The sequence below is a fragment of the Vigna angularis genome, chromosome 3, assembly GCF_016808095.1.
Source record: "Vigna angularis cultivar LongXiaoDou No.4 chromosome 3, ASM1680809v1, whole genome shotgun sequence".
In the NCBI taxonomy this organism is placed as follows: domain Eukaryota; kingdom Viridiplantae; phylum Streptophyta; class Magnoliopsida; order Fabales; family Fabaceae; genus Vigna; species Vigna angularis.
The window spans coordinates 29602555-29619967 of record NC_068972.1 but is presented as its reverse complement, the minus strand read 5'-3'; the positions used below and the strand labels follow the sequence as shown (position 1 = coordinate 29619967).

The window sequence follows — 17413 nt, the reverse complement described above, 5'->3', positions numbered from 1 at the left end:
TAGCTTCTTGCTTCTTCTTGTAGGAACCATGATCATGAGCATAAGGTTGCTCCCCTTTTGCTTTCACGTCCTTGTCCAACCATTTACTAATGGAGTCATGTTGATGTTGCATTTGTTGAAAAGCCTTCATCAAATCAAATTTGGTAGAACCACTTCCGTGATGACTACTTCCAGTGGAAGAAGAGTGTCTTGAACCTGCAGACATGGTTTTCTAAAGGCAAACAACAGAAATACTTACACAAAAAATAGGTTAGAAGACAATCCAAATATAGCAGCAAAACTGGAGTAAACAGTAGCCAAGGTTCACGCACAGCAACACCAAAAAATTAGGCTCAATACTCACGGTGTTTATGGCGAAACAAATCAAGATCACTCCACTCACATGCACTCTTCTTTCAAAATAGTAAGGTGTCTCGCAAGTCAGTATTTTAGAGTACCAATTCAAGGACAAAAGCAAGTGGAAAACCATACAATCCAATCTCAACACACTAAAGAATCCAAACCAAGACAATAGAAATTCAAGAGGCAAAATTGAAGAAAACCGCAAGACAAAAGATGGAAAACAGAACCTATAAAAGCAATAAACTTGGCACCGAAAAATTGGCAGCAAACTAGAGACTAATAGGAGACAAAACAATAAGAGATAAGGAGTCAAAATAGTGGCACATTAAGAAGACAGCAGCAAACAAAATTAACACAACTAAGAAGCAAAATCACACCAACATGCTAAGCATACATGAAGAGTAAGATCTAATTAGTGCTGGAAATAATTAGGGAAACCTCAAACCTATAGATTCTGTTTGTTTTAAGATAAAAGAGGCTTTAAAAGAAGCTATCAAGCACACCACACAAGATGAAAGCTCTCGGCCAGACAGCAAACAACACTAGATTTGGTGTAAATTTTTTTGTTTTTTAGCAAGCAGATTTGGCAAAAGTGTCTCGGCCAAGGAGTAATTATGGAATAAAGTGTGTTTGATTAAAAGCACAATTGAAATTGTTTACTGCCTCTATGGATACAAATCATATAAGCAAGGTTCACACACTTAAATCCAAAGATGATCAAACTCAATTCAGCATACAAAGCATGGAGATGGAAAAAATTTCTTAGCTATGCAATTTCAGAAATTTTTTCTAGAAAACTCCTAAAGAGGAACAAACATAAGACTCAAAGCAAAGCTAACAAGCAATAAAAGACATATAAAATCCAGACAAGACAAGAATAAAAGCTGGAACAAGCACACAAAAGGGAATAAGGACACCTACTTGTTGAAGACCTCCAATAGCATTGTTGCGGTTTAAAGAAAAGTGCTTGCACAAGCCTCTGGACAACCATGGTTTATCACCTCCAAGCCTTGATATGAAGCTTTGATTCCCTTCTTAAGAGTGTGTGGATGTTATCTCATGGTCCAGGAATGAATTCCAGCCAGCCAAATACATCAAACAGCAAGCAACAATGCAAACAGTTTTAGAAATCTATCAACAGTAGAATACTGGATGAACACAGTGGAGAAAAAAATTTATTGCGAATATTACAGAGTGAATTGAAACAAAGTAAAAACTAGACATTGAAGTAGACATGAAAACAAAACTTTTAAAAAAAAATTCATGCAAAACGAATAAGAAATGAACTCAAACGAAAACAAACAAGTTGGACAAGCATGCAACGTGCGCCAGAACGCGAGAATTGAGAACGCGAGAATTGAAAAAAAGGCTTGCCTACACTACTCTAACATGCAATTTCTAAGATGATCAAACCTAAGGCTCATGATACCACATGATGGGGAATATCATGCTTAGAGAGAAATGTTCTAAAGACAATTAAGAAATGACAATTGAAAAGATTTAAAATGGAAGAGATAAGGAAGAGAGAACTTATGAACTTGAGGACACACCACTTGAAATGATCCAAGATAAGTGTCAAGATTGGATCACCACTTGCTTCTCACAAGATAAGACCCAAAAGATGACTTAGAGACAGAATTCTATCTCAAAGAAGATAAGCAAATGAATGCAAATCACTCTTATATTCATTCAATCAAAGGTGTCTACAAAAGGAGACCTAGGCTTCTTATATAACCTTTAGGATGAAGTAATTGGAGATTTTTAAGGGATGTGGGACTTGGAATGCTCCAAGTCTGGACAGCCACGTTTTCAAGTGCTCTTAGTCCCACATCTCTTAATTCTTCCATTCTTAAAGGGTTTATAAGCTTCCTAGCAAGTCTAGAAACTAAAAACTACAAACTATGCATGTTTACTTGCATTACAAACAACAAAAGGAGAAAGCCTATTTATTCTTCTTTTTCTTTAAGTCCAAGCTATATGAAGTCCCACATTGCTTGTACTATAATGAAAAGAAGAGTTTATAAGCTTCTTTACAACTAGAAATAATGAAAGAACAAAAGAGGTTAATACAAGCCAATGAAACCTATTATACTCTTTTTGTGCTTTTTGTCACTCTGAAACTCTTCATTCTTGACCTATGTATGGTCATATCAGATAGGGTACTCTGGCGCTAAAGGGCCCCTAAAGTGGCGCTCAGCGCTGCTGCGATCCTCTTTTCTTGATACTTTTCCAGTTCTTCCTGAGTTCCAACTCCTTACTACTTCAACTCTTCTTCTAAATCATCTCAATTCCTGTTGAAAAACACTGAAATCTAGCACAAAGCCATTAAATTCACCTTCAACTCTCTTATTCATCAAAACCATGATTGCAAGCTAGTTTCTAAGTCAAAAAGGGTGTTTTTAGTATCAAAAGTAAGTATCAAATAACGGTAAATTCAACTGTTATCATAACCCCAAACTTAGAACTTTGCTTGTCCTCAAGCAAACAAAATGTAACTTTGCTTTCAAACAATCAATACAATGGTTTCAACACCTTTCAAAAGTTTTTCTTTCAAGACAAGTAATTGCTCATATCAGCTTATTATAGAGAATATTAGTCAAGATGAATAAATGCCTTGATTCAATTAAGCTCATTGTGGTGCTCACATACTCATCGAATATTCAACAGATGCTAAACTCATGTCTGACCAACCAAGAAAAGATGTAATCATGCATACATGGAACTACTTCTCACCAAGAAAAATTGTTTCTCTCAAACACACAAGTGTATATAGAGGTGACTCATTCACTCTACTATCATAATGTCACATAAATCAACTTTGCCTTTCAATTAACCACAATCAATCAAACTCACAAGCAAGTATCATCACAAAGGCTTTTCTATGGCTTGTAATGTGGCTGGGCTAAGAAGAAAATTAGTTTTTCCGGATCACAAAATCCTTGAGTTAAGAGAGTCATTCATAATTTCATCATTTAAACACACTCTCTCACTTCAAGAAACCATTCTCAGTTCTTCCCAACTTTCCCTTGCATTGAGGTTTTCTTTTCTTTTTCTTTTGCTTTTTCATTTGCTCAACACTTAGCTCAATGCTCATTCTCTTTATTTTCCCTTTCTAGATTTCTCAACAACCCCAAACTTGAACCTTTATCAATACCACACAAATATTGTCAACTTAACTCAAGGTAAATATTTTCAAAAAGAGTTTTCATATCATGCTTAAGGCTAAAGGTTCAAAGGGTAGAACACATTGTGCTCTTTTTTATTGTGCTAAAATCATGCATTGGCTAAAAAGGGAAATCAACAAATGGCCTTGATCATATGACACATGCAAGCAACTGATTCAATCATAGAAACCTGGGGAAAGTTATTCATGCTTTCAAAGTAATATAAATCATTCACAAAAAACTCTGGAGTTGAATCCTCAAACAGGCTAATTCAAGTTCCAACATTTATATAAACATCTTGCTCAATATCACAATGACAAGTTTACCTCATGCATCTGTTTCACAATATTGTGAACAACCACCTGTATATCAGCATCATACATAATCTCAACATCAATCAATATAATCAGCATCATAAAGCAACACTCATCACAAACATCATATCATCATCAAACCATTGCATCACAGATTAAGTTTTAAGCCATGTACATCATAACCTATTCTAAATAACATAAAGACGAACACAAATTAAAAAAGATAAGTTTAGAAAGTTGGGTTGCCTCCCAGTAAGCGCTTCTTTAACGTCACTAGCTTGACCCAATAAAGCTCAAGTTTGATATTCAATGTTGATGTGCTTCTTCCTTTCATGACACCAACATAATCTCAGCATCTTTCTTGTCACCAACTTGACTCTCCTAGAGTAAGGAGCCTCAATCTCAATAACTCCATTTGCCTTTATATCCTTGATAACCCATAACTTGTTCTTGAATTTCACTGGTTTGCCAAGGTAGGGTTCATTATTTTCCATCATAGAGTCATGGTGAACGAGTTTTTCTTCCTTATCTCCATCATCTTCCTTCAGCCTTGGAAAGCAATAACTATGATTCCTCTTGGCCGTCTTGGCACCTTTATCAGGTAGACTAGTCACTGATAGAACTTCATCTTTAGCTTTAGGACTAGTCTTTGTTACTTGTATTGGCTGCCCAGATTCAAAGACATTGAAAGTCACCTCTTGATCTTGGTCTTTCAACGTTATAACTTCATCATCCACATGAATGACAACTTTAGCTGACTTCATGAATGGCCTTCCAAGGATGAGCGGTATCTCTACATTTTCCTCCATCCCCATCACTATAAAGTCCACCAGAAATTTGAGTTTATTAATTTTCACCACCACGTCTTCTATCTACCACACCATAAGGATGCTTAATGGACCTGTCTGCCATTTGCAAGATTGCTTTTGTAGGTTTGACCTCTAGACCACCAATCTTCTTAAGCATAAATAAGGGCATTAGATTGATACTAGCTCCTAAGTCAACTAGAGCCTTCCCTATATCATAATTCTCAATGGTGCAAGGGATGATGAAACTCCCTAGATCTTTGAATTTGGGAGGTAGTGTAATCTGCAATATGGCATTGCAATTACCCTGCACTTCAATTTTTTCCTCATCTATATATTTCTTCTCTTTGAGGAATTGCTTCATGTGCTTCGCATAAGCAGGGATTTGCTACAATACTTCGGTCAAGGGCATAGTAATCTCCAATTGCTTGAAAATCTCCATGAAATGCCCATATTGCTTATCTTTTTCATTCTTTGAAAAGCTCTTTGGATCAGGAAGGGGCTTCTCAAATATTTTTTGTTTTTTTTCTCTCTTCTCTCTCTTTTTCTTTTTCCTTCCCCTCATCTCTCTCTTTTCTTGCCCTTTGTTTTCTCTCTTCATTCTCTTCTTCTACTTCACTCAACTTAGCTTTTTCTTTTCTCTCAACATCTTAACCCCAAAACTCCTGTCAAACATCTCCTCCAACTTTTTAGCTAGTTGACCAACTTGTATCTCCAAGTTTCTAATGGCTGCTTCAGTGCTCTTCTAAGTAGAGTCAGACACTTGCATGAATTGTTGAAGGGTGTCTTCCAATTTTGTCATATTTTCAGATAAAGAGGATTGTTGTTTCCATTGCTGCTGTGGTGGTCTATTAAATTGCTCAGCTTCCCCTTGACCCATGCTTGGGTGAGGTTTCCACCCTTGGTTGAAATTACCTGGGTGGTCCTGATTACCCATCTAATTTACTTTTTCCTGGGTATTGGCTTGCATGGCACACTATCCATTCACATGATCTCCACCGCATAGCTCACAAAGTTGATGTTGAGCTTGAGAGACACACTACAACTCCTTCGGTAGTTGAGATATTTTCTTCATCAGGGCCTCTAATTGTTGAGTCATCATCTTGTTTTGAGCCAATAGAGCATCTTGAGATTGTAACTAAAGAACTCCTTTTTATTGAAATTGAGCGCTTTCGTTCTGCATCTCATTATCATTAGTAGCCATGTTTTCAATCAACTCATACGCTTCCTCTAGAGTCTGGTATCTAATATTACCTCCAGTTGAGGCATCTAGCATCAATTTAGTATGTGAGCCAAGTCCTCCAAGGAATAGAATGGCTACTGTGGCTTCATCAAAGCCATGTGTGGGCGTCTTTCTCAGCAAGCTTTTGTATCTATCCCACGCTTGACCTAATGTCTCCTCCATGCCCTATTGAAAAGAAGATATTTCTTGTTTACCTTTGTTTACCTTTGACTGAGGGAAGTACTTATTCAGGAACTTTGCTACCACATCTCCCCAAATCTTAGCATTATCTCCCAAAGAGAAGGGAAACAAACTAAGTTTAATAGCTTCATCTGGTACATCCTGAATCTTCACTGTATTGCATATCTCATCAAATGTGGTCAGATGCACATATGGATTTTCATGTACTAATCCATTGAATTGATTGCTCTACACCAAGTGAATAAGAGCAGGCTTAATCTCCATGTTGGTAGCATTTACCCTTGGCCTGGACTAGTGACTGTTGTGTAATCCTCCAGAGTTCATCTCATTGGACCCATATTTCGATTGCCAGCCACGTCTTCTGTTTCCTGATCTATAAAGAGAGGTTAGAATTTTTCAATGCTTCTAGTGCGAATTGTATCCTACATGCACAAGAAAACAAACCCTAGAAAACAATTTTTAGCACAACACAAAAACAAAATAAAAATAATCAAGTCAAAGCTAATCAATAATCACACAAATAGAATATTTAAACCATGAGTCCCCCATCAATGGCGCCAAAAACTTGTTAAGACTCTAACAAGTGTACCAAATTGTATCAAGTAATAAATATGGTAAGACCAAGTATCGTTTCCCTAGAGACTCACGGCCTAAACAGTTATGTGATTTCTTGATTAAATAAGACTTGAAAACAAACTCTTTTAGGCTTAGAATGAAAATAAAAGTAAATATGCATGCAATTTGATCAATTGGACAAAAGTGCAAAGATGAACGACTTTGATATTATGGAATGAATATGTTGTTAGGGTTAGATTTCACCTAGTTTACTCTCATGTATATATGAATTCTACTTCTTCATTAATGTTAATGTCACTATCTAAAATACTTAAAACCCGGTTCCTCGGCGAAGAAAGCCTATTCTTAACTATTAGTTCATACGATTTTTAGCATTTCTAATAATTAATTCTGAAGAACAGAAGCTTAAGACAACCAGAACTCATGCCCTCGTTCCTGAGCACTACTGCTTCTGGAATAATTCTCCAAATCATGAATTGTAAGATACCTTCCGGTACTCATGCAAATCATACATCATGCTAAAGAATGAGTTAAACGAAGCAAGCATTACACAAAGAAGAATTACCCTAACAATTAATGAAAGAAGCATATATAATAAAGAATCAATTCAATACATGAGAGTTTACAAAGGTTACATCATCCCCAACAACAAATCGATTTTAGTTCACCATTGACATGGTGAAACTAGATGAACAATGCAAAAAGAATGAAAGATAAAACCCTAGAAATTGAAGATAGGAGCTTCCGCATCCAAATCCACCTCCGAGGGTGCAAAAAGTGTGTTTCTGAGCCTATTCCGTCCAAAGAATTGAACCCTAGGACGTTCAAGTATTTAAATAGAACATACAAATAACAGAAAACAGGTCCAAGCCCACGAGACTGACGCTGAACGCCCCACTTATGGCGCTGAGCGGTGTGCGGGTCAGAATTGACGCTTAGGGTCAGCTCAGAGGGCAAGCAAGCATGGTGCAACTCAACGAAGTTACACTCAGCACCCCTAAAAAGGGGCCCCGGGCGCGAGCCAGTAGCATCCTGCGCTGAGGGCTCCAGAAAAGGGCAGCCAAGCGTGAGACAATGTACTCTGGCGATGAGGGCCCCTAAAGTGGCTCTCAGTGCTGCTACGATCCTCCTTTTTTGACACTTTTCAAGTTCTTCCTGAGGTACAACTCCTTACTACTTCAACTCTTCTTCCAAATCATCTCAAAATTAAGTATCAAATAATGGTAAATTCAAGCGTTATCAGGTTAAAATTTTGGCATTGGTTTACAAGGAAGAAGAACAAATGGCCTTGATCATTTGTAACAAGCAAGCAAATAGTTCAACAGAAAAACTCAGGCCAAATCAACTATGATTCCAAAGCATTAACATTCAACAAGAAACTCTATAGCCCAACCTCTCACATGTTAATTCAAGTTCCACAATTTGATAAACCTCATGCCAAGCACATTAATCACAATTGAAACCATGCATATATGTTAAACAACTATGAGCAACCACCATATGTGCTTAAGAGCTAAAGCAATCACTAACTCAACATGAATCTCAAAACAATAAAGCAAACACAAGATAATCTTACTTCTCACAATCAAACAATTTATCACATCACATCAAACCATTGTAGCAAACTATCCATTTAACCAAGTACATTGCTTAAACTAAAATTAAAAACAAAATAAACACAATTCAAACAAGCATAAAAATAAAGAAAACACAAGAAAAATCCTAATTTATCACTCCCCTCAAAGGCATCTGAATCTTCCTCCTCATCCTCCTCATCCTTTGCCATAACTTCGGCTCCGGACGTGCCACCTCCTCCATTATCTTGGGCCTGGTCCCCAAGCCAAGACATGCGAGTAATGAACTCATCAAGTGAAATGCACTGAAGTTTGGGAGAAGCAACATATAACTTAAAAACACTCAAACACTCAAATAATAACAAATCCAAACCAAACAACTAAATCAACTAAAAAGAAAGGTTTAGAAACTAGTTTGCCTCCTAGTAAGCGCTTGTTTAACGTCATTAACTTAACACCATTATGCTCAATTTAGATTCTTGATATTGGCGTGCTTCTTTCTTTTATCACACCAACATAATCTCATCATCTTCTTAGTCACGAACTTGACTCTCCTTGAATAAGGAGCCTCAATCTTAAGAACTCCATTTGCTTTTATATCCTTAATAACCCATAATTTGTTCTTGAATTTCACTGGTTTGCTCGATTTAGGTTCATTATTTTCTAGCACAAAGTCTTGGTGCACTAGTTTCTCCTCATTATCTCCATCCTGTTCCTTCATTTTTGGAGAAAATCAATTATGGCTCCTCTTGACCTTTTTGGCAGCTTGATCAAGTAGACTAGTCACTGATAGAACTTCATCTATTTTAGGACTAGTCTCTATTTTACTTCATTCGTCTTCACATTATCAAAGACATTAAAAGTCACCTCTTCATCTTGATCTTTCAACGTTAAAACTCCATCATCTACATGAATTACAACCTTGACTATCTTCATGAATGATCTTCCAAGAATGCGAGGGATCTCTACATCTTCCCCCATTTCCATCACTACAAAATCAACTAGGAATTTGAGTTTGTCAACCAAGATCACAACATCTTCCACTACACCATAAGGATGCTTGATGGATCTGTCTTCCAATTGCAAGATCATTCTCGTAGGTTTGACCTCAAGACCACAAATCTTCTTGAGCATAGATAAGGACATCAGATTGATGCTAGCCCCTAAGTCAACTAGAGCCTTCCCTATATCATGATTCCCAATGGTGCAAGCGGTAATGAAACTTCCCGGATCTTTAAATTTTGGAGGAAGAGTCTTCTGCATAATGGCACTACAATTACCTTGCACTTCAATTGTTTCTACATCTAGATATTTCTTCTTTTTAGTGAGAAACTGTTTCAAGCATTTAGCATAAGCAGAAATTTGTTGCAGTGCTTCAATCAGGGTATAGTAATCTCCAATTTCTTGAAGGTATCCAATGAAACGCCCAAATTGCTTCTCTTTTTTCTTCCTTGAATAACTTTTTGGGTAAGAAAGGGGCTTCGTAATTACTTTTCCTTTTATTCTCTCGTCCTCTCCTTCTTCTTTTTCCTTTTCCTCCCCCTCATCATTCTCATCTCCTTTCTTTTTCTCAGCCTCTTCTTTCCTCTCTTCATTTTTCTCCTCTTTTTCGCTCAATTCCTCGTTCTCTCTACTAATCTTTTCTTTCTCATCAACTTCCTTCTCTTTTCAATTAATGCATTTGACTGCTATTATTATGTTACAACTGTCAAATGTATTCGACTACATAAATAGCCTAATCGATTAAAACGTGTTTTTTTTACATACTATATATTGACACATGATTTGGTTTTCTATAAGAAGAAACAAGAAGAAGAGAATTGATTTTTTACATTTTCATATCTTTCAGTGTACTCTGTGTGATCTTATAGGAGAGAGAAAAGCTCCAAGAACCAAGAACGACCGTGGTGATCGAAGTCTTGAAGGTTTCTTTTGTAGCAAGGTTTATCTGCTTTGGAAATGTCTAATCTTTTTGCACTCAAAGGTTTTGTACGTGATTAGGAAAACATTGCAAACACTTAGAATTGTTGGAGTTCCCTATGGTGTATACAGGAGGAAGAACTGTGTTCTTGACTTTAAGAGTGTCTCAAAGGGTTTGACAGCAGAAAAGGGTGTTCTTATTGCCTGTCTTGTTATTGTACTGCCTATATTTAGATTAATGGGTTAGATAAGTGTTTTACATTATGACGTGAGGTTGCTGTAAAAACCTTGTTGTAAAAACCTAGATCTTTATAGTGCATTGACTTCCAACTCAGGTTGATTGGAAGGACATTGAATGTAGGATTGGCCGAACCAGTATAAAAAGCAACGTTTGATTTCTCTGATCCCTATCTCTTTATATAATCGATTAATCTGGCATTACATTCGATTAAGCTTACTGTTGCATTACATACAAACTTAATTGCGTTTGAAGAAAAGTTCAAAGACATCATTCTTTGCAAAAAAGATTTTGAAAGCAAACGTTTTTACGCAACACCAATTCACCCCTCCTCTTGGTGTAAGAAGCTAAGCACTCCGTTTTTAACACCAACCAATTTTAAACAACACACAAACATGTTTTACAATCAGAATATGAGCCAGAATTCAGCTGACTAAAACATCAATCCCATCAATCATAGACAACAAAAACCAAGTAACATTCAATAAATAATCACAATAAGATTTCCCCATGCTAGGCTATCAATTTCAGTCCAATTCAGACAATGAAACACAAGAAAACTACCAATTTTAGCAGCTAACATCGTTTCTTACAAGTTAAATATACTAACTTATATTATCAAATTACTAAAAGCTTAGAAATAAGGTATTTAGTTTCCTTTACCTTTAAAAATATCAAACTGCTATAAGGAACCTAAAATTGCTCCCATAACTCAAGAACTCTATCTACTCCTACAAACCACAGAAACATTATTAGGATATGTCGTTAGGACCACTGATAAACAAACAGTCTTATAAGAGACTTGAACTACACATGCAAAACACAAAATGCTCGGGCGCAAGGGAAACAAAACAAACCAAAGAAAAGAGTAGAAACTAACTTACTCTTTTACAAAAACTGATTGGGAAGACTGGAAGATCTTGCCTCAATAATCACTTTGGGGGTCTCTCATCTTCAAACAGATGAACAGAGAGTGAGAACTCTTTAAGAGAAGTTAGAGAACTTTAGAAAATTGGTTTCTAGAGAGATGTTGTGTTTTAAAATAATGAAACTCGTTTATAACAAAACTATTTATATTAAAATATTTTAATATTAATATTAAAATAGTCAAGTCTCACTATTTTTAAACCACTACCACTTTCTAGAATGCCATTTTTAGGTCTTTACAGGTAATATTGTGATTTCTAATATAAATTTATTTACACTTCATTAGATCCCTCCTAGCAAATCTCCCTTAAAATATTTAACAATATACAATTGCAAAATAAAAGTAACTTCCATTGTTAAGAATAAAATTTTATGTATTCATTATGACTAATTAGGTCTATAATCGAAATGGAATATCATAGCATATTTGTTATACAGTTGATTTGGCCAGTCATTAATGTTCATAATTTTCGTATGGTCTTTTTTATCTTATTAGAAGAAAAAAACAGTTAAATCCATGTACTTAAATTGCTATGGTTGAGTAGTTAGAACTGAATTCCAAATTTGATTAGAAAGAGAGATCCATATGTAAAAGACTATTTGATACTTAAATTAGTAGTAAGAGAGTGAGGATCTCTATAATAATAAATGTAGAGAGAATGAGAATATTGAGTTTACAAACTTCCTACACCCCATGAGATATATTAAACAAATTATATTACTTGAAAATAATCAAATATTATATCATGAAAATATTAGATAATCAATTACTTTATCTGAAATATTATATCATAATATATCTTGAAGATATAATAAAATCTTATAAATTATTTTATCTTAGTCATAAATATCTTGGAGGTATCTCATAATATCTTAGGGAGTATATACAACTAATGTATTTTGTTACAGGCATTTTATTAACTTTGTTCTCTGTCACAAATTACATAGTTAAATTTTTATGAAATTTAGATAAATTCATTACCATCTTAAGGACATTCATTCATCTCTCAACTATTAGTTTGGACAATATTTTTTAACTATGAAAGAAACATGTATCATAAAAAATATTAAAATAAATATAGAATATAAATTTTGCTATATTTGTAATTGGTTTATCTTATAGTGACAAGTATAGCTTAATTGGTTTATCTTATAGTGCCAAGTATAACTTGTATTACAATTATTTAATATTGAATTTCCATCACACTAGTTTAAAAAATATTTTCATAAGAACTATTTATACCATTTATAATCCATTAGGTATAAAAAGCGGCACAGTGACATAATTTTAAATAAAATAAAACTTTTTATATCGGTTGTAGTTATATCAGGAATGAGAAATGGGTGTAGTGAAATTTTTGTATTCAACAAGAAAACTTTATATACCGATTATAGTTATAAGTGGTATAGAAAGTGGTCGCGCTGACATTTTTGTATTAAAAAAGAAAACTTTCTGTATTTATTCTAATTATAATTGGTATAAAAATTTGATGCATTGACATTTTTGAAATAAAAAAGAAAACTTTCTATACTAGTTTTAATTATAACAGGTACATAAAGTGGTTTCCAATTCATTCCTTGCAGTGGTGCGCTCTAGATTCCATAAAATAGAACGACGCTATCCCTATTGCTACTCTTCGACTTTCTTCTTGCAAGAGATAGAACGACCCCACCCTAATTTCGCTTTCACCCACATTGATCGTTGTGACCTGGACTGCTATTGTGGTTGTGTGCTCTCCATTCACAACTCTGAAACGCTGGTGACATCACCTTTGGTGATTGTTTCTCCTCTTCCTTCTGCCACGCTTGATCATCAATCGCCCTTGTCGTCATTGAAACTATTTGAATTCGAACTTTTCTGGTTGGTTTTACTTTTTCAAGTAAAGCGTGTGGTGGTGCTTATGATTGGTCACGATTTTAGATATGCAATGGAGAGAAACACGATTTCAACTACGTGTGGCTTTGCATCTTGGAAGTCTGATTTGCTATGCGATGGAGATGCGATTTATGGTTGCCATGGTTTACACAATCTGCAAAGGGTATGCTCGTGCTTGTTGGTGCGTGATGGAAAATCTTTGAAATTTTCTTCTTCGACGAGGCAACAAGAAGTTCCGACGATCTGTGTCCTGGTGGTAGTTGCATTGAGACGAGAGGTAGTGACGCTGTCATGATATATTACAGTGGTTAATGGTGATTTAAATGTGATTGCCTTGGTTAGTGAGGGAGGAAGATGAAGTATGGTTAAATTTTTCTATACCGATTGTACTTTTAACCGATATAAAAAATGACACTTTCTATACCAGTTTTGAAACTGATACAGAAAGTTAATACTTTCTATAACTCTTGCTTTTATATCGATTTCAGAATCGATAGAAAAAACCCTTTTAACAAGTACAAAAACTTTTTCTATACTAGTGTCACCTTTATGTTTAGCGTCAATCTTTTCAAAAAGAAGCGTGAGACCTATGTCATGTGGGTAAACCAAGTCCATTTCTATTGTAGTAGGGCACTCTTCACTTGTATGAGATGGTAATTGGATGTGCAAGGCATAGGTACTAAGAAAATAGAGAGTTCTCAAGGTTGAGACATCAAGGATCTAACACAATTCACCATCAAAGTAGACTATATAACCATTTAAGAATAATTTCACCTCTATACTTATGTTACACTTTGACCAACAAAATAATACACTCAATGTTTTACATAAGATCCTTATAAAGCTTTAAAACCCATAATTAGATCAAGTAAACTATCTTCCTTGCATAATATCAAAATTGCTTTCCACCAATAATTTCTCAAAATACAATGAGGAGAAGGGGTAGTGGGAGGTGGAAGAGGTGGAGGGAGGAAGAAGAAGAAAAAAAAAATCATAGAAAATAGAGGAATAAAATATTGTACTATTTTGTTTGGATCTTGTTGTTGATTATTATTAGACTATAGAAAAAATATAGAATATATGAATTTAAACACGTAAAGTTTAAATTATTCATAATATTTATTTAGTATTAATTACAAATTTTACCATTAGATATTCCTTGATATAGATTTTCTTGTCTATCCTTACCAAAACCTATGTTATGTAGTCAAACCATTATGTTAATTTGTTGAGCGTAACATAGAATTCTACTAACAAAAGAGGAATATCTCACAATATTGATACATCAAGAACATAACGTATTGCACCGTCAAAAGATAATAATCATTTATAACAGTCTCTATAAAAAATTTACCTTAGCAATTATGGAAAACACTATTCACGATGCAAATACAATCTATCAGAAATCTCTTTTCGTAAGCTTGAAGTGAATTTATTGGGTATGAGAAAGGAGTAACGTATGGAACCAATAATAACAAGCAACTGTTTTTGCATGGTTTGGTTTGCCTTAGAGAAACCTGAAAATAAACATGTGTTCGAATTCATTCTCTCGTGATGTATTTGCGAAAAAAAGAATAAATAAATAGGGTTATATTGGAATCCGATGTTCAGCTTTATGCAACGAATCATTTAAGTAAACCTCGCGGAGGTTTCTTAATGGCTCCTAATTACGTTACAAAATATATGACAACTGACCACAATCGACACAACAACATGATTTTATTCATGATCAAGATTTGTCTCTAACTCACCAATTCCTAGTAGTGTGTTGCAAGATATTTCTGTTCATAGCGGGTTGGATCTGCACTATGTTACAATTTGATGATTTGAATTGCACAATGACTAATTACATGTTCAAATTTTTTATATTTACAAAACATGATTTTCTTTTAACTTTTTTCAACAAACACTAGTAACTTTTAAAAAGTGAAATTGTTTTATTTGGTTGTAGATAGTAGTCAATGGGAGCTACTAGGCGTTTACGCAAAGTAACTCTCCTTAAACTTCAACCATTCAATCATGGTAAAAGAAAATATATGCTAACTACATAAAAAGTATAATTAACAATGAACTTTTATGGCTTATTTATTTATAAAATCAGTACCAAGTCAAGGGAAACGACAGCGGTTATTTTCGCTTATAGACAGCGGTTCCGCAACCGAAGCATATACTGATGAGATAAAAAGGAGTAGCCTTTTTGCCTCGATTCTGAACCGAGGCAAAAAAAAAGTAGGATTTTACCTCGGTTCATAGACAACTGAGGCAGTACAATTTTTCCTTTTTTATATTTTTTTCTCGAAGGACTTTTCGCCTCGGTTCCTACTGAGCCGAGGCGGTATCTCCCCAATATAAATTAAGAACATGCATGGTTGGGTTGAATGCCTTACACAACTTCTTACTTTCTTTGAAATACTCATCTACTGCTTGTAAAGCAGTTACAACCATTCCATGAGATTTTTCTGTATTTCCGTTACGCTCAACAACAGAGACCTTGCCCTAGTGCTTCGATTGTTTCTTCTTCATCCTCATCATTGTCGCACTGTACACTAGACGCCTCCTTCTTTGATGTATCCTACAGGTCGGTGAACTTGCAGTCCTAGGTTCTCTACGGTGGGCACGAGTCAGAACTGGAAGCAAGAATCAGAAAGAGAATCATGTCTTTCATGAATCTCTCTGAAGCTGAGTACACCCTGGTTTTCATTGCCAATGAGGTATCTGCTTTTAAAATTGTTGTTGATCCTTTCCAATTTCAATCCAATAGACGCCTCCTCACAGTGTATGACCACAGCAGCGAGGCATTGGATGTGATGATTGAGAGTTTTAGGAAGCAAGGGGTGTGTGTCTTGTCATCAGATTTCTCCTGGCCCAATCTTGTAATCCAGAGGAGGAAGCTAAACAAGAATCAAACCATGATAATAATATGTTGTAGCCTAGTAATCATTACAACAAAATTATCACAACTTCATATCACAATGCTTTTTCAGAACGGACCCTCTATACTCATTCCCAGATTATATATGAAATTTTATTCTTTTTATTCTTCTCATCACCACTCTACTTTTTCACACAAGTCAGATTATTGAGCATCAAAGTCTTTTGTATGTAAGACTATTACAAAACAAACCTGTGGGCCACAAACTCCTCCGCTCTTTGAAAGATCTTAGGGTCTTTCGTAGCGAACGACTGATATCCAAGGATCATCTCACCCTTCTTGATCACGTACGCCACATCATGGCTCTCTACTACAAGATCTTCCCTGGCCTTCCCGTACTGGAACGACACTGCCGGCTCTATCCTCATCACCTCGTACACCACGGATTTAGTCAAAGTCATCCTATCCAACGCACGGAGACTCACCCTGTTTTCTTCCTGAACAACGCTCCTGGTTTCCTCTGCAAGCTGTCTGTGCAAACTTTCCCCTCCCAACACAACCCACTTCATTAGAATCGGAAACTGGATGAACACAAGGTTGTGGCAAGCTTTGTCCCTCTTTATCCCCAACCGCTCCTCTTCGTCCAGAATGGAAGAACCTGCAAATCGTAATCCAAACTAGATAAAGAAAACTTGCAACTATAATAACACGTTAACCGGTTCAGACTAAATGACAATCACATTACCTGCGCTGGCAAAACCCTCACAGAGTTTCTTATAGCTGGATTTCATAGTCCACACAAGCAAGGGGATTGTTCGAATAAAGAAATCTTCTTACCTGAGCGCATTGGATCATCCCAAAGGTTCTCCTTACCCAGCTGGAAAGATAATATATCCAACCTCACCTTCAATTTTTCCCACTGCCACCACAACACATTCGATCAAGTTCTAACAACCCAAGATAAAAATAAAATAAAATCATCCATGAAGACCTCAATGCACTTTTCTATTAAATCTGCGAAAATAGCTTGCATGCATTTCTAAAAGTTGCTGGAGCATTACATAACCCAAACGACATTTTTCGATAAGCAAAAACTCCAAATGGGCATGTGAAAGCTGTCTTCTCTTAGTCTTTTGGATCCACCAAATTTGATTGTAACTTGAATATCCATTCAGAAAGCAATAAAAAGCTTGACCTGACAATCTCTCTAGCATCTGATCCATAAAACGAAAGGGAAAGTGATCCTTTCTAGTAGCATTGTTCAACTTTCTGTAGTCAATGCATATCCTCCAACCTGTAACAGTCCTTGTGGGTATGAGCTCATTTTTTTCATTATAAATAACTGTCATCCCACGTTTTTTTGGTACCACCTGTACTGGGC

The 17413-nt window shown here is 35.6% G+C and overlaps 2 protein-coding genes across 2 annotated transcripts; both read right to left on the bottom strand.

Moving 5' to 3' along the window:
* Positions 1 to 9018: 9018 nt before the first annotated feature.
* LOC108323710 (uncharacterized) lies at positions 9019 to 9462 on the bottom strand. Its single transcript, XM_017556269.1, has one exon. It carries the CDS (start codon positions 9460 to 9462, stop codon positions 9019 to 9021), a length of 444 nt encoding a protein of 147 aa, XP_017411758.1.
* Positions 9463 to 15971: 6509 nt separating this feature from the next.
* On the bottom strand, positions 15972 to 17003 carry LOC128196000 (allene oxide synthase, chloroplastic-like). The gene is made up of 2 exons (XM_052875348.1): positions 16778 to 17003; positions 15972 to 16690 (listed from the first exon to the last, which is right to left on the bottom strand). Exons 1-2 carry the CDS (start codon positions 16821 to 16823, stop codon positions 16272 to 16274), a joined length of 465 nt encoding a protein of 154 aa, XP_052731308.1. The 5' UTR covers positions 16824 to 17003; the 3' UTR covers positions 15972 to 16271.
* Between the last annotated feature and the right edge of the window lie 410 nt (positions 17004 to 17413).